The 21,862-nt window shown below is 39.7% G+C and overlaps 1 protein-coding gene across 2 annotated transcripts in view; it reads right to left on the reverse strand.

Annotated features, from left to right (window-relative positions):
• inc (BTB/POZ domain-containing protein inc) overlaps window positions 1–21,862 on the reverse strand; it is a 42,988-nt gene that overhangs the window by 12,941 nt on the left and 8,185 nt on the right. The window contains exon 4 of one of the 2 annotated variants that reach the window (XM_045727471.2): window positions 17,442–17,592. In XM_045727471.2, the coding sequence (XP_045583427.1) occupies window positions 17,442–17,592 (151 nt within the window). Of the gene's footprint in view, window positions 1–863; window positions 17,593–21,862 lie in introns of those variants that run through there. The other variant, XM_045727470.2, reaches the window with a different exon arrangement.

Below are 21,862 nucleotides of genomic sequence, written 5' to 3' on the forward strand. Positions count from 1 at the left end.
GCTTCTCGAGATATAAGGCACCATACAACTGCTGCATATTCCAATTTAAGTTTCACATATATTGTGAACAATTTTATTAGTTCTTCTCTATACATGTTTGTGAAATTACCTAAATGTAGTCCTGTAACTACATTTAGGCAATTTCAAACACATGTTGATAGAGAAAATAAAGAAATTGTTCCAAACATTTGTGAGACCAAAGTTGGAATATACAGCAGTGTGTGAGAGAGACAAGCTGACAGGATTTTTCTGTTTGCAAAACATTTTTATAGACTTAGTACACTTTTATAGACTTAGAAGTTAATGTCCATGAATATACACCACAAAAATTAAACAAACAATGCCAGTGTGTTAGGCATCACTTACTCTACAAGTTTTTTGACATTTCTATATTGTGTAGTTACTGTATTTAAGGTCATTATTTTTTTATGATATACTGTATATATCACTGTAGAAGAAAAAGTAAATACTTGAATGTTTATTCAATGAATTTTGAAAATATGTGCAACACGTTAATTAAAGCAGTTATACTAATATTCAGTTTGTAAAACTATTTATGACCTTAGAACATTGATTTCAGTATCAAAATGTTTGGAAATGAATGGTTTTAATTAAGTAGAAAGAAAAAATAAAAATTGTCGAGTGAGCAAGATTCACCATCATAATGCATAATCACTTGTGAAACAATTTGAAGATGTTTTGGAACTAATGATGCCTAACCTATCATAAGAATACAAAGCTATATGTAGCAGATGACACATTAGATTGTCATTTGAATGTAAAAGTGTTAAACAACTTAATTCCAGCTGTTGCTTAAATGTGCTTCAAGCAAATGCTAAATTTGTTTTGGAAATAATACAAGCTTCAAAATGCATAATAATATAATCAATACCCTTATGATCAAAATAACTATAGTGATCATTTCACATTTAGAAAGTTAACATAATAACTACATCCAACATACAATTACACAGTTCAAATCTCAGACAGTAGGTAGTAACACAACCTTTGTAATTCTTTTGTACTTTGCTCTTCAAGTGGTAATTGCAAGACATTTTATATTTCTGTACATTAGTAGCTTTACTTATATTTCATATAAGCAAATACTGTAGTTTACCAAGTAAGTCTGTCATAACTACAACGGGTTAAAACTAAGTTCGTGCTTAGTTATACTGTCTACACTCTTTTTCTTTCCTGTTCACTGATTTTTTTTTATTATTTTACGAACCATCAACATGCCACAGAGATTAATTTAGTATACAATCCTGTGAGTGTCACCACTATATAATGCATTTTGGCAATATATTACTCTATTTTCATTTTATGAAAAATCCCTCTTAACTGCTAATATTCTACTAGATATATATGTACTGTAGTTATATACTAAAGGTTTCCTAAGGCATACAACTGAGTTGAACAATTCTTTCAAACACACCAAGCATAAAATACTATATTAGATATATATCACCATAATATTAATAGGGATACACACTTCACACTTACAAAAATACCTAACTATAATTAAGTACAAGTAAATACTGTACACTTCTGCAAAAACATCTCCTATACTTCAACTTTGAAAAAATACAAAAGGGGACAAACCGTTATGGATAATCACAGGTTATATCTCAAACTACAGAACAATTTGATATAATAAAACTATAAATATTTTTCTGAACACTAGTTCTTCAACAAATTTCCATTGTTTGCAATGGTACCAATATGCTTTGGGCAAATATATGTTGTCATTAATCATAAAGTCACATTTTCATGTACTAGTAATGAAAATGTTCTTTTAGTAATATTCTTCAGCAATTTGTAAAATCATGGCAAGATTATCATGCTTCTGTGGAATTCAAGAAAGTGAATAATAATTCATTTCCTAGTTGAAGAACACTTGTATACAAAGGAGGATCCAATTCAAACACATGGCCATGATTTCACAGCAGGTACCACAGCAAGTCCCACCTAGCCAAACTCAAGGGAAGATAATATAAACCTTTGCAGGCAAAGAGTTAAATCCAGACCATAAACAAGGATCTAGAAATGTGCTCACTAGGAAGCAGAGGAGCTGTTCAGATCATACCAGGACAAGTGATGAGAGAACATGTCAGTATGATGCAACAGACCCTCAGGGCCAGAACCTAAATGCCAAAGATGGCTAAAGGACAACCACAAGCCCTCCCTTAGCAATCTCAATACTCTGAGACCCTCCCCTGCCACAGAGGAAGTATGAAAGAGTAAACTTACATCTCATCCAGAACCTAGAGTTTTAACAGAGGGAACAGACATGGCATCAATTAGGGAAGCCCTGTAAAGCTGAAACCCAAGGCCCAACCCAAAAGACATGGTTCGATCAAACCAAATGTTCCAGAAAGTGCCACAACTATAGGGTCAAGTTGGGTCCAACATTTACCAACTATACCAACATTTTACATTTACCAACAACTTCTTACACATCAATAATATTTTAAAACAATTAAAATACTGATCTAGATACAAATTCTTTAGTGAAAGATGTATATGCCAAAGACTACATGGGTCTCTGTAATATGCAGGGAAATTATACACAAGATGGTACAGTATGTACAGAAATTGATAAATAACTGAATGTGTGTTGGTTGAAGCAGATCTAAGAAGGTACAGTATCCTAAGTTGTCATGCCAGTAGCACCTCACAATATACAGAATTATCTGTATACTATAATATACAGTATATTAAAATATGGCAACCCATCCACCAGCTCAAGCAATAAGTCAAATACTGACTTGCTGTTTTGACTTATTCAGCAGGCAGCCAACTGACAAGATGAATCTTCCATACAGTATAACTAACATTTTATTGTGAAATGTAAATTACCATATCTTTGACATTTTGTTTCCTCCCATTCCTAAAAGGGGGGGGGGGTAGCCTTGTGAGTGAATAGATATTTTTGATGAACATCTTGAACAATATTAAAGAACACCACATGCTAGGTTGGTTATCACACAAGTGAAACAGTTGTTACTTGTATTTGCTGAAAAAAAAAGTTCAGATAAAATGAAAATACACATACAAGACACATTTGAAAATATTTGATGTGATGTACTGAATATAGGAGCTAGGATATCAGGAGCATATGATAATCCAATTCTTTTAACTACAAGTGGGTACAGTAATTACAAATACTGCAAGCAACTAATACGCATGCACACGTCTTACACCTTTGCATGTATTATTTTCACATCAGATGACCCCAATGATGATCTCAACTTCCCCTCTGCCCTACACCATTTCAATATTATAGCTCTACTATGCCACTCTTGCCAGTTGTTTCCCCTTCCTGGAAAACAAAACAAATACGGTGCCTTATGTAGCTGAGTGACCATTAGCATACATAATACCAAGTAACATTAAAAATTACAGTATATGAATTGATATCATTCACTTTAACTAAGTAGGCACAATGGATCTTATTTTATATTTAGTACACCAAAGGTGCCTTAAAATGTAGAAACTAAGACACACCTATGGCAACAGGGCAAGACAAGGCACAAAATAACTATTGTAGTTGCAAAATACAGACCCACCTATTAAGTAAAATTTGTGTTTCATTTACACACATGTAGAGAGAGAGAAATTATCAGTTATTTAATACATGCCTCACATTATATATCTAAAAAAAAAAAGATACTTAGGAACCAAATAATTGTGCCTGGAATCAAGGAGCTTACATATGCAAGGTCTTAGAGAGAAGCAAAATTCTCAAGTTTTTCTTAACCATTTCACTGTGTGGAACAAAGTGTATCTGGATGAAGAATTTATCACGATAAAACAAATCCAAGAACATAAATAGCTTTATAAAATAGCATAATATGGCTCATCACAGCACAATATCAAAATTAAGATAAATTATCATGATTTGCTTCTTGTAGGCATCCTATAATTTATCCTAAATCTAAACAGGAAGGAAATATATTATTAGCAATCTAAGACATGCTAACTCTCCTTCACCTGTGTCACCATCAGATCTATCTGAATAAATAAACTGCATGCATCCTGTGGCTAACTAGGACTAATTTGTCATTTCATGCTTAAGAGGAAAGTGAAATACAGTATGTGTAAAGGTAATGAAGAATTTAAAAGCTGCTCCATCAAAAGAGGTAATTAGTTTAGTATTAAGAACACAAATCTATGCCATACAGTGAAAATGCTAAGATCCTAGGCATAAGAACTTTATTTGGATATCCTTCAAATGCTTATCTTTTGCCTGTTTCAGTCTGGTATTTTCTTGTAATTGCCTTGAAAGCAACCTATCACAAGCTTACTTCAACAATATTTTTTATGGATTACTCCTTCTTACTGAATGATTTAGAATTTTATACAGCATACTGATAGTAACTGATGATAAACTTACAAACATTAAAAGTAATTGCCAATCACTTATTATAAATAACTGGCACTTTTCACATACACTTAAATAATTGTGAAATTATAAATAAAAATGTAAAGGAACCAATTAAACCCTGGGTAAGGCATTGAAATACAAAGCACATGCTACCTACAGTATAAAACTCAACAACCTAGTTTATGTAATAATCTCAAGAAACACACCATTATTACCATTTAAGGTGTAGATGGCAGGACAGGTGCAACCGACACTCTACACGTTCAATTACGATGAAACAAAATTCTTATAGTAATAAGATCAAGATCTTATTCAATTTACTTTTATACAATTTAAGTTCAAGAACTATACCATGAACAATGCCAGTACAGGCAGTGAACCACACATACACATAAGGAATATTCTCACCCTGCTCATCATACACATATAGTACTCACCACATACACATAATGAACAGTCTCACCCTATGCCTCATATACCTACTCATGATGAACATTCTCACCCTGCTTATCATATAATGTACAGTACATACTCACTGCATATGCATTCATAATGAACATTTTCACCCTGCTCATCATATATGTACTCATAATACTCTCACCCTGATCATCATATACATACCACATATTCATACTGTATTCATAATGAACATTCTCACCCTGCTCACCATATACATACTTATAAAGAACATTCTTACCCTGTTAAAAATATGATCAGATGCATATTTACTTCTGCTCTGCTCATACTAACAGTTTTGATGGTACAGTACTCTCTATGAAACTGCATCAGAATTATGATGTAGGAAGTATAGTGCCTTTGTGAACTCATGTCCTTGACATTATTGAGTACTCTAAGAAAACTTTTATAAGTGTTTTATATATACAGTACAGTATAACATTCCTCACTAGAGTACCTAGTCAATTTTCAAACGACTTTATCCCTTTAGCAATATTTTAAAGTAACAATTAATGTTTTTTTTTAATCTACTTGTAACTTGGTATGTGTTAAGATATTTTTCACAAACACACACAATACACATGGCTAACTGCTATATAATTTATGCCCAGATAACTTGCGCACATTAATTAATGTCAAAACAATTGTACAATACTGGATGTTTTTACCTACCACAAAAAGGAATTATATATTTTCCATGTACACCCTGTCAATAGGATATGCCACGGAAAATCAGCCTGCATGTTAACAGGGTATCTGGTAATTATAAATTATAATGATTAAGTTCGGAAAAAATAGCTTAAGGGAACAATAGACAATCAGGCATCATTAATGCCTGATTTATTAATAGTGCCTGATTTAATACATACATGTATTAAATGAATGAACTTGCCTGAATGAAGGCAAGTGTGTGATATAAATGAGGTACAAGAGTTTGAAATTTAAATACACAGAGATGTGAGACTTGAATATCCAAAGAATCACCAAGATTCCAACCTAGAGAAGGAAACAAATGCCATAACCTGATCTTGACATCCACCTGTTAGGCTCTATGCTATTCATGATGGATAAACTAACAGTGATATTACAATATTAACATCTTATACAAATACAAAAAAATCACACGATGAAGGCATTGGTGTCATTTACCCAGCTGCCTGCAATAAAAGTTTACCCTTATTGTCTCCTGTCTTAAATATCTGTATAGAATATAGATAACATAGCAGTCAATATATGGACCTAACGAGGTATTCAATATGTGATGATATTGACAATTATTCTACATTTTCCAAAGTATGACCACAAGAGAAAATTAATACAAAACAATTGTGACCATGAACTTTTCTCTTGGTGTATTAAGTACAACAGGATACAGAGTAATTCAAGTATTTTATGGGCTATGACAGACCAGCTATATATATATACCCTTTAAATTGGTCAAAATTCATTAAGTTAAAAAACTATGCATAAATGCTGATATTAAATGTTAAAATAGTCCTTGCACTGACTCACACTCTTATATATAATACCTGAAGCAAATGTTTCCTGTCTCTCTCTCTCTCACTTTGCTTGAGGTAATTTGGCACTTGCCTTTGAATCTAAAATGATGAATAATTCAGAGGAAGGTTTCAACATGAGACATACATTATCTTCATTTTTCACACATTTTTTTTCAAACCAAACCCTGTCATCTTTATAACACTCAGAACTCTCTATATCTTCTTTTTCTATAGAATAAGATTTCTGCCACTTACTCAAATCTCTACTGAACAAAAACTCATGTATACTCACCACTTCCAAAATTAAAACCAGAGGTGCAATTTTTCCAAGAGAGACCCATTGACCTTACTAAGGCCAGGATGTTAGACTTACTAAGGCTAAAACTGCATACTGTATACCTAAGGAGTGTTCACTGACAACATTCCTGGACTTTTTACATGCAAAGGCCAGTGGCAGGCTGGCTGCTGATCTTTCAATTCTGCCTGTACCACTATACTGTATTATTTACATTCTTCACTTTAACTTTACTCACTGCTTTTCTATTTTATTCTAAAAAATCATTACAGAATGTTTTCTTGTGGCCTTTTCTGGTGGAAGCCTTAAATGACACCGTACCTGCATTTGTTCAACACGACACACGGATGTTCCTAAATTCTGTCGATATATCTACTGTGGAGGATATACAGTACTGGGAATAGCCACATCACAAAAGAAAAATTTTGGGTCTAGAACCTGTACTGGTTACATGAACATGAAGCAATCATTTACCCCGAGGGTCACCAACACACTAGTGGTCTCGACAAAGACAGGAAGCCAGTGGCTTGTCAAAAGTCCCCCCCCCCCATTTGTCTTGATTTTTTCGAGGTAGATTTTACAGTTCAACAGGTTTAGCATTTACGACTTTGGCGGACAGGCGGTTCATAGGCTTATAACCCTGAGGGTGATTCAAATTCTTAAGTATTTATGTAGCACCTAGGGCAACTACTGTAATGAGTGGTGGGTAATTTCTAGTTTTTACTTTTATTAATCTAAATGTTTTATTTAAAAAATCAGTTAATATTTTTTGTCAATGTCAATTTGTATGTTTCCATTGCTAATATTTGCAAGAATGTCAAGTTGTGTATGAGAGAACGTTTGCTTATGTTTATGTGTAAAGTAGATTTCCCGCATGTTTTCATGCGGAATAGCGCCACAGCTTCCACTACCCTGGGAGGCGGATCAAGGCTTAACTAATCAAGTGTGAGTTGGGTGCACTCATGAGGTGTCCACCTCACTGTTGTGAGGTTCTTTACCCGAGTTTCTCAGTGTGACTGAGTACAGTAGTCAATCTGATGAGCAAAACGTATCCTATTTAATACATGTCCTACTTCCTTTTTATTTTTTCATACATGTAATGAACGCATCTTGCCGGTTTGTTTGAGTCCTGAAATTTAAAATAGTTGTGCTGTTCACTTTGCATGCCCTCTTGTATTTTAAGTGTATTTTTATATATTATATTTGTTCTGTATATATTTACTAAATTAAACCGATCCCATCTTACACCAACGAGCAAAATACTGTACACCTCTTCCTCCTGGTGATGTCCTTCCTACTGTGCACTCTTAAAGCTTTCACAAAATTCATTCATACTTGTCACTGACAAATGTATTTGTAATTTTATTTGGATCACACCAACAAGAAGAAAGTAATATTTTTGGAAAAGTAGAGCCTGGAAAGCATGAGATCATCTGTATTTCTAATAAAAAAAAATAAAAAAAAAAAAAACATTTTTTCTAAATACAGTATATACAATACAGTAATGAAAATTTATTAACAATGATCTTTAGAGAGTTTTAACATACTGATTTTTTGAACTAAGTAAAAAACCAGTGTTGAATGTAATGAAACGCCATTTTCTGGGTGAGACCTGGAGGCTACCTGGAGTTAATCGACCTGATATGAATGTATTAGATTCTGGCATTAGTCAATGCTCATGGAGTTCCAGGCCTAACGGCGACCATGAGCCAGAACCTGGATCCCTCAAAGAGGCAAGAGGTGCAATGGCCTATAGAAACCCCCATGTGGTTGGAAGCATTGTATGTCTGCCAGCAAACGGATCAGGTACTCAGAAATGCAAGCGCCCTAAAACAAACCCATAATCTGGTTGAAATACTCTACTGTTACCGAAAGCTGAACTAGGACAAAATTCCCCAAATGAAAACGAGCAAACGAGTATGATGTCACCACGTCGCCGTCTGCAAAGCTCTCGTCTCCCTGGGAAGGGAAAGAGGGAGCCCCAGACCCCAGCACCGGCTATCCAAACCCCAGTTTCAAGACTGGATGTCAAAATACACGAAAAAACGCAGGTAACAGCGGAGAGCCGCAACCGGACACAACACGTGATGAACCCCTGGCCTAACCAACCAAGCATCAACAACCCAAAGGCCCCTCCCAAAACAGCAGTCTCATTCTACACTTGAAAAAAAGGGAGAGGGCTGCAAACGAACAAACATACCACCAGGACCAAAAGAGCAGAAACTTCTGCGCTGGAGATGAGCATGAAGCTCCCCAACCCAATCTCCAAAGGCCAATGCCCCCCCCCCCCCCAAAAAAAAGAGCCTTCGCAAAAAAATCCTGAACTGAAAGGGCCACCACAAATCGAGAAGAGAGAAAGGAGAGCATCTGGTCCAATGACCAGGACGGCTCAGGCGGCGCATGAGCGAGCAGGAGGTGAAACAACGCACGAGACAGCTTGTGGAACGGTGCAGATGTAACATCAATGCCGAACGCAAGCTGCATGAAACGAGATGACAGTATACGGCATAATATGACTGTGCTGGAACCACCACGAAAAGAAGGACAAGACAACCCTATCAGAGACAGAAGTAAAAGTTCGAAGGGATAAGAATAGAGGAAGGACTGCCAGAACTCTCTAACTGCAGCCAAGACGAAGCATGCAGGTTGGACACCATCAACAAAGCCACCTGCTCACCACACAAGTGGTGACTGATTCGAGTCAGAACATGAGATGCGAAGACTTGAGGAGAAGATCGAACCAGCTACGTAACAGACTGGCTTGATCCTCTGAAAGAAGCGAAACCGCGGAAAGACCAGGGGTTCGGACATCGAACAAGCATCGCCTGAAACCAAGGCTGGACCAGCCACCAAAGGGCCAGAACGACTACTCTTCCCCAGTAAGTCTCCAAGTAAGCTAGGACCTGGAGCAACAGCAGAACTGGGCGGAAGAGGTATAGGTAATGAAACCACCTCAACCAGTCCTACCAGAAGGCATCGACCCTGACGGCCTTGCAATTAGGGAGGGGCACCACATATATTGGGAGATGCCGCAACCACCCCCGACGTGAAGAGGTCCACGTCCGGGAGCCCATATGTCCGGCAGGGTCAAATGAACGAGTTGTCATCGACTGTCCATTCCATGGACAGGGGAATGGACAGTATTAACATCTTAATGTATTGAACAAGACAGTCCGTCCGCCAGGGCGTTGGACACCTCCCCGAACATGAACGGTCAGGAGAACCAAACCTCAAGAACTCTGTAGATGAGTCACCCGAAGCAACCAGCCCTAAAGAGCCAAGGATCGCATTGAACCCCCCCTTCCCCTGCGGTTTAGGCAATGAACCACCGGGGAGCAGTCCGAATGGATCACTAGATCCATTGATCCGCAAGCAACCCAAACCCTCCGAAGTGACATCCACACAGCAGTGAACTCCCGCACTGTGTTGTGCGCCCGACGGAAGGACAGACCCCACCGTCCCTGGCATGCCAGGTGAGCACTGGTCATGTGAAAAATGCGAAGGCAGGACTGCAGCCAAAGCAGAGCCTCTGGAGGGAGAGACAAGGAAGCAGTCCAAGAGTCTCACACAAGACCCAGCCAAGACCGAACCTGAGAGGGAACCAGATAAGACTTCCACCAGTCCACCAAGAACCCAAACCCCGGCAAGCTGGGCAAGAACCAAATCTCTGGCAAGCAGACACACGGACCGGCTGGGAGCCCACATCTGCCAGTCGTCTAGGTAGGCCAGAACACGAATCCCTAAAAGACGCAAACGAGCCACCACGACAGGTAAGGCGTGTGAAAATGCAAGGTGCCATATTCAAGCTGAATGATAGGCAACAAAGATGGGGTCCAAAAACCGATCTGGCTCCAAAACCAGTACCACTGGCCTACCATGAGCTACCATGAGCTGCTACGTGCTACTTCCACGAACCCTGAGCCCTGGCACGACCCTGCCAAGAAGACCCCCTCGGGCCGCCCGAAGAACCAACAAATCCGACATGGGATGACAACTGGAAGAAGCTGCCGCAGATACTGCACCACTGCAAAATCTGCAAACAGCAAGGAACAAAGAGGCGAAGACAACTTAAGAGCCAGGACCCAAGCTGATTCCACAGAGGAAGCAAGCACCGGCAGCTGACACGTGAGACGGGAAGCAAAAAACAGTGACACCGCACCCCCGCAAGATCAGCACAAACAGCTCCGAAAGAGCAGATGATGCACGCACTGCCGAGACCAATGCACCCGACCCATGACCGGCCCCAAGCGCTTCCACATCCTCCTCAAGTCAGTCTGAGGACAACTCGAGAAGAGAAAAGAACCGCAAGACCGAAGCTGTACAATGCCGACATCCCGAGGAAAGACAGGGATGTACAAGCCTGCACTGAGATGCTCAGAGTCACCCCCCAGGAAAACCTGGACCACTGTATGAGCCTTGCGCCACTGAAGCGTACGGGATTGGCAAATCGAATACCACGCCTCCAATGAAAAGGGCAGTCTGCAAGCCAGAACAACTCTGGAACCTCATAACGAACCCAGTAAGGACAAGAAGATCCAAACGCGATAGAAGGAGCCATTATGGAGGCGTAATCCGGGTCATGCAGGAGGTAAGCCATGATGACATCCCACACCACATGAGATGGATGGGAGGCCAAAAACCTCCAAAGACAGGACTGAGGAACCCAAGGGAGCACGGAACCGAACCCGGAGAGGGGTAGATGCCAAATCCAACTCGTACGAGGAGGGAGGAACAGAAAACCCCACTCCTGGAAACAACAAGCCCCAATCGGAGGGTACAAAACCCAAGCGTGGTCCAACGGGACCCCAAGGCCCCCAAGTCAACCCTGCCCTGTCCTGGGAACCTCCCCAAGAGGACTCGGGGCCATGCAGTCCTCCAAACTCCCTGCCTCTAAAGAAAAAGCAGGAGCAGCCGAGAAAGAAGGAATGAAGGGTCCCATTGGTCAGACCCAGAAACTCCAGCTGGAGGAATATGCTCAAATGCCTCTATTGCCACACCAGAAGGCGCATCCCCTGAAACCGCCTGAGTTTCAACACTAACCAAACCCTGCCCCGATTCCGAAACGCTCAGATGCTTCAGAGCCGGAAGCAGGGAGGAAGGACCAGGATGAACAACAGAAGGGGAAAGGACAAGGGGGGCACGGACGGAACCAAAGTCGAAGCGACTAACACTCCAGACACAAAGCGACTAATAAGTTCAGTTCCCTATATCCAAAACGGGGCAGTCTCAGGGCATCCAGGATAGCAACCAACCTAGAGCGCTGCAGCAACCTAAACCGAGCATGTAACGCCAAAGCTGCCTGCACATGAATATAAAGCTCAGTAGCCTGGGTGAACTGGAGAACATGCAAGCAACACCACTCACAAGACTCCGGGTCAAAAGTGCCACCGACCAAACAGGCAACATGACAGAGGCACAACCGGTGATTGTCACCCTGAGACACGGGAAGAGAAGAACCTTCAAATTCGCACGAAGCGAGAGGGGACCCAGAGGTTGTATCCAATGGACCAAGATGCCCCCGCGGGGTTTTCCAGGGCCCTTGGTCGCGTATCTTGCTAAGGAAACCTCAGGCAGGGTACTGCTAACTGACGCCCAAGATTACCAAGCAAACTGCTTAAGCCGAACTCCCGGGTCATGTACACTCACGGAGGCCTAGTGGAGGACCACCGAGATATAAAAGAGCATGACCAAAACCAAGGGGCAGACTCCTCACCAGGCAGGAAAAACAAAAACAAAAGAAAAACCCAGCCAGAGGACAACGTGCCCAGGCGGAACACAGCCGGCCACTATGAGAGGTGACAACTAGCTGTACAGTACCCTGTGCCCCAACCAGTGACACAACTACCCCCTACCCAGAGGCAAACAATGGTGCATGAAACACTACAGCTGACTCCAAGGGTGGTTAATCACCAAGCAGCAAAAGACCCTGGGGAGGTAGACCCCAAGGTGACTTGAGGAAGTTGGCCCCAGGTCCCAAGGGCAGTACTTACAAGGCACATAGGGAAGATAACCTTAGGCACACGTAGCCCGAGTACTTGTGAAATTACTCCTGGCTCGCACACCACCAAGTAGACAGGACCAAACCACAAGGCACAGAATTGAAATATACAGGAGCCAGAGGTGCATGACCTTGCCAGTTCACATCAGACTCAGAACTAGGGGTTTGGATAGCCAATGCAGGGGTCTGGGGCTCCCCCTTTCCCCTTCCGGGGAGGAGGGAGCTGCACAGATGGCGGCGTGGAGAAGTGGTGACATCATACTCACTTGCTTGTTTTCATTTGGGGAGTTCTGTCCACTATTTCGGCTTTCAGTAGCAATATTTTAACCAGAATAGGGGTTTGTTTTGGGGCATTTACCTTTCTGGGTGCCTGACCCGGTTGATGGCAGACAGAATACTTCCAACCACACGGGGGGGTTTCTATAGGCCACTGCTCCTCGTGCCTCTCTGAGGGGGGCCAGGTTCTGGCTCATGGTCCCAGGTAGGCCTAGAACTCCATATGCATTGACTGATGCCAGGGTCGAATACATTCATATCAGCCCGGTTAGCTCTGGGGAGCTGATGGGGCTCCTCCCAGAAATCACTTTTAACCTCCAATAACTAATAGAAAAATTAATCAAATCATTCAATACTTGGGCTAGAAATGTTACTAATGTATTAAATAGCATTTAAAGTACAAGAAATAATCATGCAGTGGTCACCAAAGAATTAATGTATTTGTCAAAAATACATACAAAAATGTCCGATCTATTTTTCCTTACATTTACCTATTATAAAAAAAATCAATAAAATAAAAAATTATCTTTTCATATTTAGCATTAATAATTATAGCACTCATAATAATCGCCTAGTCTTGTATAGGAACAAATTAGATCTGCAACAACGGGTGACATTTCTATCTCCAACAGGTGGTAGTAGCTGCTAGGCCTAAACTTCTGTTCGTGGAAAATCTGTCCAGAAATCTGACTTTCAGATGTTAGAACAATTGATTCAATGCATTTTTTTTTTAAACTTGCCTATCATAGTTGTTGTTTATGATAATCATTCCTTCTTACTGCAGCAAAAGGGTTACAATGAGTGAACATGTATAAACACTATGATAGTACTGTACAACATTTATAAGCAAAAATTATTTGGAAAAATTTTGATGGGCTAGTGCTAATGTCACTGGTTCAGTCTGGCATTTCAACTTACATTTGAAAGTTTGGATCCCAGTTTCTATTTTTTTTTTTATTATTATTATTCCCATATTTTGAGGTTAAACTGTAATTTTCCATTTTAAAGTCTAATTATTGTATTAGGAATCATTTTCCCAAGTTTATTATCACTTTCACCCATATGAGGTTAGGAAATGTATGGTGCATCTCCTTCCCATTCTCATTGCCTGTTTTACATGTGGGTGCATAAATGCAATCATCATGTTTAAGAACCAAAGGGTCCATTTTCTTTTGTCCTCACCAAATATAACTACCAGTCTTTAGTTTTTTAGATAAAAATTCCACAATATAATTACATTAACCTCATTCTATCCTTGCTGATTTTACTGATAAAAATATTTTTAAAATGAATGGCCCTTCTCTTTTACTAGTACATTCTTCTCTTAAACATGTGTCAATTGCAGTGGGTTGTTTGCATTTTACAATACAGGTTATCTCGAGATGATTTCAGGGCTTAGCGTCCCCGCGGCCCAGTCCTCGACCAGGCCTCTTTTTTTTTTTGTTACACACCCCCAGGAAGCAGCCCGTAGCAGCTGTCTAACTCCCAGGTACCTATTTACTGCTAGGTGAACAGGTGCATCAGGGTGAAAGAAACTTTGCCCATTTATTACCGCCTCAACCTGGGATTGAACCCGGAACATCAGGACTACGAATCCGAAGCGCTGTCTACTCAGCTGTCAGGCCCCTACATACAGTAATATATTTTTCACTATGTATTTATAATCTATTTAAATTTCAATTTTTTTTTAGTTATGTGGTTAGTTTTAGTGACTCTTTCCTATATTACTGTACCCCCCACTCTTCTTAATCATTCTTACCAATTCTCCACACTGCAATGAGTTACTCTTTTTAAAGACTTCCTTATTTAGAATTATCTCTTCCAACTTGGCCTCCATCAAATCAATGATACCCGGCTACTTAAAGTGAACCATATAACATACAGTAGATAATTTGATTTATACCCGTGTATACAAGTTTTATATTGCAATTTGATTAGCGATCCTTTTAATTTCAATTGTTTCCCATGTTTGGTCCATGTCAGGTACCAATTGTTCGGTAATGTTTCCCTATAATATACCATTTCATGCATTTCCTGAGCTTTGTCACCTTGAAGAAAAACTAATTTGTCCCTCACTCCTATGTTAATTTAGTTATATATTTTCTATGTTTTTTAATAATGGAGCCCTGTTCTCTTTTGATAAATCTATCACCTACCTATTTATTATTTACCATTCTTTGTCTTTCTACAAATCATTATGCTTTAAAGGCCAATTTCAGAACTTTCATATTTTTCAATTCTCCTCTAATCTGTTCCTTAACATTAATTAAGGAGCTTAACATTAATTTCTTTAATGTTAAGCCCCTCAACCACATTTTGAAGGAATGGAATGTGTGAAATAGTTCATTTGCCAGCTCACTGAAAATATAGATGATGATGTAACAGATACAAGTAAAATGCAAGAGGTACTGTACTATACATTTACAGAAAAATAATGTATCTAAAAAAATAATTACACTTCCATTATGAAAATGTTTTGCAAAGATATTGATTTAAACTTATTGGCTTTAATATCAGAAGTTAAAGCCAATAAGTGTGGCATTCTTGGCTGTTCAATGGTCCCAAGTTTGAATCTTCCTGAGGAGGGCAGTGTTAGTTTATTAATTTGGTACAAGCTTGTTTCTGGAGCAGCAGCTACTGTATATATCTTTTAGTTTGTCGTAATTTATTTATTTTTTATTTATTTATATATACAAGGGTTCTCACGTTCTTGTATAGCCACTAGCATGCATAACGTTTCAGGCAAGTCCTTAATCCTAATTTTCACACACACACACACACATCCCCAGGAAGCAGCCCATAGCAGCTGTCTATCTCCCAGGTACCTATTTTCTGCTAGGTGAACAGGGGCTGGACTGAATAATAATCTGACTGGTTCACAAAGTATCTTTCCGACTCAGCACAGAATAGGCAACTTTGCCCTTATTAAGGATAAAATACATAAACATATTCTATGACAAATATCGTGAATTTTCTTGAGTCCAATAAAAAGTCAAAATCCTTTTGACTGGAAAGAGAAGACATTATCCTGCTGACCAAAGTAAATGAAAATCTAGTTTGCAACTGATGTAACCTTGGACTTGAGCAACTATTCATCTCTTCAGAAACAATGGAATTGTGCAAATTCTGACCATCTGAAGGTGAAGATGGAATGCAGACAGATAGTAACTTTGCCTGGAACAGCAGTCACTTACAACAAGTAATAACCCATGCTAACTTCTATTTTCCATATATCTCTAGATATTTTTTAATTGAAAGTGTGAAAGGCTAATTACTTTCTGATGCTGAAGAAATTGGTCAAGGTAGAAACAGTGCAAATGTAAAGGAACTTCTTCATATATAAGACACTACTAACAAAAACAAGCAAACTATCCAAAACATTAATTAAATTTGTTATTGATGACACTTCCCACAGGGATGGTTCTAATGTCTTTTTATGACTATATTATTTACTCACCAAAACTCTGAAAGAACATTATTACATCATTTTAAAATCAAAGTACAAGCCTAGAATTATTCTTGCTGAATATAAGAGTGAGAGAACATTATTGAGAGAGCATATGTACTCACCTAATTGTGCCTGTAGGACCCAGTATCGGCTGTTGAGCCCGGACTTTTCAGCTGTCAGCCATCTAATAAAATGGCTCTCAACTCACCAGGCTATCTAATCTACAGTTAAACCTATAATGTATCTGTCAAATTAAAAATAATGTTTGTCTAATATACAATCTTGCATTTTAAACAATTGGGAAAGATAGTAAACAATATTAATTTGAGAGTTTCTTAAACATTATATTTTCAATCACAATTAAAGAAACATTTGTAAAAAAGCTACCTTTGGCTAAACACTGCTGGTCATGTCACAAATCTAACAATATTCCACTTGCTTATATCATAACAATAATAGGCAATAGCCCCCTTACACATGAAGGAGGATGTAGTAAAAGTACTCCTAACTACCCCACTCAAACGTACAAAATGTGTTATCAAACCACATCCCTCCCGACATATTCAACAGGTAAGGCAAGCAGGAGTAGGAAAACAATTGCCACTTTAGAAGCATACCACTTATGTCTCAGTGTGATGCCAAGGCAAAATTGGAACTATGTAATAAGATAGATTAAAGTTACTATCTTAGACATGGCAGACTGGGTACGTAACAATCCTGAAGTGACATTTTGTGCGTGTTTACTCTGTGACAGGTAATGTTGTCAGGCAAAATGGCAGGCATTCAAGCAGTGCTATGTGAACATGACCAAATATTATTCATATCTTATTTAACATCAATACTGTGACCTACATTCTTGCATGCTCAACAAACAAAATCCAAATTCCACTGAATTTTAACTAATGTCTAGAACAAAAAGTTTTACACATATTACGTCATGTTCACCATTCAAAACTGTGCAGCAGTAACAATAGCCCAGCAATCCACATCCCTGACAGCATAGGCAGCAAGAGCATGAGAAAATTGAGAAGCAGATCTCTAAGGAGATGCTGGCATGTTGTACATGAAGTTGAGTTTCCTACAGTCCTTGGTGCTGTGTAGATCAAGGTGGTCAGGTCGATCGGTTGAGCATTGATGAGAGCCAGGCGATGAAGAATACTCGCGTGACACAACACACAAGAATTCCGTGTGGTCTTCACTTCCATAACTATACTGAGATCCAATATTGATCAACTGGAGAAGAGAAACATAATTTTTCTTCAAGTTCCCTATTGCACATGGATTACACAGTCAATAACATGAAAGAAATAACAGATAATTAATACATGTGGCTAAATTAAAACATTTTGAGGAATACAGTACTACAAAGTTATTAATTATAAAATAAAACTGAGAGAGGAGATAGAATTGATTGATTACACTGTTTAACCCATTTTTGTTCCTGAGTAGCAAGTGTTATTTTCTAATTGCTTATGCCTCCAAAGTATAGAAAATATGTCATTTCTCTCAAACTTTGCTTAGACCTATGCCTTAGACAGCTTAGGGAAGATGTCTTGAAACTTACTTGAAGGCTGCCAACTTCTTATCTAGAGCTGAAACAAACTGTTAAAGTTTGAGGAGACAATTTGTCACAGTCCTGGATAAGGAGTCAGTAGCCTTCAAGTAACCTTCAATATATCTTCCCTGAACTGAATAAGGCAAAAGTCAAAGCAAAGTTTGCAGGGAATAAAAGCCATTTCCATACTTTTGAGCCATAAGCAATTAGAAAATAACACTTACTACCCAAGAATAGAAAAAATACAAATTTATAACATAGGGTCCCGGTCACACAGTCGGGTTCATTCTCGACTCACAACCAGGAATTCCGGGTTTGAACCCCGGGCAGGACAGAAATGGTTGGGAGCATTTCCTATCACCTAATGCTTCTGTTCACATAGCAGGTACCCAGGAGTTAGTCAACTTCTCGTGGGGTTGCATACTGGGAGGGTGAGTATACAGCATATACACTAGCTGTCTGTGCCTCGACAATGAATTATAAATTTCTCTGCATTTAATTCGTTCAAAGGCATCAGAAAAATTTAAAGCCACTTTTTAAGCAGTAAACACAGTTGCTCCCTAAGTCGAAGGGTCATTTCATGCCAAATCATCACAGCTCCAACCGACTATCTCAGATTTACATGAAATATAGTATGATCTTTAGAGAACATGACATATGCAAAATTTTAGTCCTCAGTGATGCACGATATTCATTCGGCATTTGAGATTGTCAATGTGATTGACAATTGATTGCACATTGAGATACCTTGAGGCTACCTTGAGGTGCTTCCGGGGCTTAGTGTCCCCGCGGCCCGGTCGTCGACCAGGCCTCCTGGTTGCTGGACTGATCAACCAGGCTGTTAGACGCGGCTGCTCGCAGCCTGACGTATGAGTCACAGCCTGGTTGATCAGGTATCCTTTGGAGGTGCTTATCCAGTTCTCTCTTGAACACTGTGAGGGGTTTGCCAGTTATGCCCCTTATGTGTAGTGGAAGCGTGTTGAACAGTCTCGGGCCTCTGATGTTGATAGAGTTCTCTCTCAGAGTACCTGTTGCACCTCTGCTTTTCAACGGGGGTATTCTGTACATCCTGCCATGTCTTCTGGTCTCATGTGGTGTTATTTCTGTGTGCAGGTTTGGGACCAGCCCCTCAATTATTTTCCACGTGTAAATTATTATGTATCTCTCCCGCCTGCGCTCAAGGGAGTACAGATTTAGGCTCTTTAGTCGGTCCCAGTAATTTAGATGTTTTACTGAGTGGATTCTAGCAGTAAAGGATCTCTGCACGCTCTCTAGGTCAGCAATTTCTCCAGCTTTGAAAGGGGCTGTCATTGTGCAGCAGTACTCCACTCTAGATAACACAAGCGTTTTGAAAAGTATCATCATCGGTATAGCATCTCTAGTGTGAAAAGTTCTTGTTATCCAACCTGTCATTTTTCTTGCAGTTGTGACGGCTACTTTATTGTGTTCTTTAAAGGTAAGGTCTTCCGACATGAGTACACCCAGGTCCTTTACATTGCCTTTTCGTTCTATGTTATGATTTGCCTGCGTTTTGTACGTGGTTCCTGTTTTTATGTTTTCAATTTTTCCGTAGCGCATGAGCTGAAACTTATCCTCGTTGAATACCATATTATTTTCTGTAGCCCATAGAAAGACCTGATCAACATCTGATTGGAGGTTTGCCGTGTCCTCTATGTTGCCAACTCTCATGAAAATCCTAGTGTCATCTGCAAAGGATGATACAGTGCTATAGGTTGTGTTCTGGTCTATGTCCGATATGAGGATGAGAAAAAGTACTGGAGCAAGCACAGTACCCTGGGGGACTGAGCTCTTCACGGTTGATGGGCTGGATTTTATTTTGTTGACTATTACACATTGGGTTCTGTCAGTCAGGAAATTGTAGATCCATCTGCCTATTTTCCCGGTAATTCCTTTTGAACGCATTTTATGTGCAATAACACCATGGTCGCATTTATCAAAAGCTTTTGCGAAATCTGTGTAAATTACATCAGCGTTTTGTTTGTCTTCCATAGCATCTAATGCCATATCATAGTGGTCCAGCAACTGCGACAGGCAAGAGCGCCCTGTTCTGAAACCATGTTGTCCGGGGTTATGGAGATGCTGTGATTCCATGTATTTTGTGATCTTACTTCTTAGCACTCTCTCAAAAATTTTTATGATGTGCGATGTTAGTGCTATCGGTCTGTAATTTTTTGCCTCTGCCTTATTTCCTCCTTTATGGAGTGGTGCTATCTCTGCTGTTTTTAGTATGTCAGGGATAACGCCAGTATCTAGGCTTTGTCTCCACAGAATGTGAAGGGCCTGCGATAGTGGTTTTTTACAGTTCTTGATGAATATGGAGTTCCAAGAATCCGGGCCTGGTGCAGAGTGCATAGGCATACTGTTTATGGCTTCTTCAAAATCTAGTGGGGATAGGGCGACGTCTGATATGTGATTTGATGTTGGTATCATATCAATGAAAAATTCATTTGGGTTATCAATCTTTAGTGCATTTAATGGCTCACTGAAAACAGAGTCGTACTGCTTCCTCAGTAACTCGCTCATTTCTTTGTTGTCATCTGTGAAAGTTCCATCTCCCTTTCGCAGGGGCCCGATACTAGATGTGGTTTTTGATCTTGATTTTGCATAGGAGAAAAAATATTTCGGATTTCTCTCTATTTCACTGATGGCCTTTTGCTCTCTTTGCCTCTCCTGGGTTTTGTATGATTCTTGTAGCTTGAGTTCAATTGTTTCTATTTCTCTACCTAACCTTCTTCGCCGTTCTTGAGATAGGGTGCGACTCTCAAGTTGTTCCGCGATTCGTTTTCTTCGCCTATATAAGGAACGACGTTCCCGTTCCAATCTGCATCTCTTTCTCTTTTTTCTTAGGGGTATGCGGTTTGAACATATTTCTAGTGCTACTGAGCTTATTTTTTCCAGGCACTGGTTCAGGTTTGCATTTCCTAGCTGTTCTTCCCAGTTTATTTCTGTGAAGTCCTGGTTTATTTGCTCCCAGTTTATCCGTTTATTATTGAAGTTGAATTTGCTGAAATCTCCTCCACCGGGAATCTGGACTGGTTTTGGAGGTTCATTCCCCATGGTTGTCAGTACCTCAATTAAGTTGTGATCTGAGTAACAGGTATTTGTAATCATTATGTTCCCGATCAACTCATCATTATTAGTGAAAATGAGGTCCAGCGTGTTCTCCTTCCTAGTTGGTTCTACTATTTGCTGGTTTAAGGCAAACCTATCGCACATCCGTAGCAGGTCATTTGCATGTGCCTGCTCATTTAGGCTACTTCCTGGTATTCTTTCTGATATTACTGTATTAGCCAGGTGCTTCCATTTCAGGTGCCGTAGGTTGAAGTCCCCAAGCAGGATGATGTTCGGAGCTGGATTTGTGAGGTTTTCCAAGCAGTGCTCTATTTTCATTAGTTGGTCTTTAAACTGCTGAGGGTTTGCCTCCGGTGACTTATATACAAGGACAACAACTACATTTAGGATCTCTATTTTGACTATCAGCACTTCCACCATATCATTTGAGGTGTTTAGCAGCTCAGTACAGATGAGTGTGTCTTTGATTAGAGATTATCAATGTGATAAAACTACAAAAATTTCCTTACAAGGTTACCCTCAGTTATCTTGCACTGGTTTCAAGGATCAACCCAGTCTCTGAATAGGCCTCCTGGTTGATGGTCAGCCTGGTTGGATGTGAGCAACCGCATCCAAACCTGCTGTTGGATGTGGCTGCTCGTAGCCTGATGGTATGAATCACAGCCAGGTTGATTAGATATCATTTGGAGGTGTTTATCAAGTTCTCTTTCGAACACCATGAGAGGTTGGGCAATTTTGCCCCTTAATGAACAAATCCACAAGGACCGTGATGAGGATTCAAACTTATGCCCGGGATGATCCCAGACACTGCCTTAGTCAATTGCGCCATGACATGGTAAAAAAAATGGCATCCAG

The sequence above is a fragment of the Procambarus clarkii genome, chromosome 78 (assembly GCF_040958095.1).
Source record: "Procambarus clarkii isolate CNS0578487 chromosome 78, FALCON_Pclarkii_2.0, whole genome shotgun sequence".
In the NCBI taxonomy this organism is placed as follows: domain Eukaryota; kingdom Metazoa; phylum Arthropoda; class Malacostraca; order Decapoda; family Cambaridae; genus Procambarus; species Procambarus clarkii.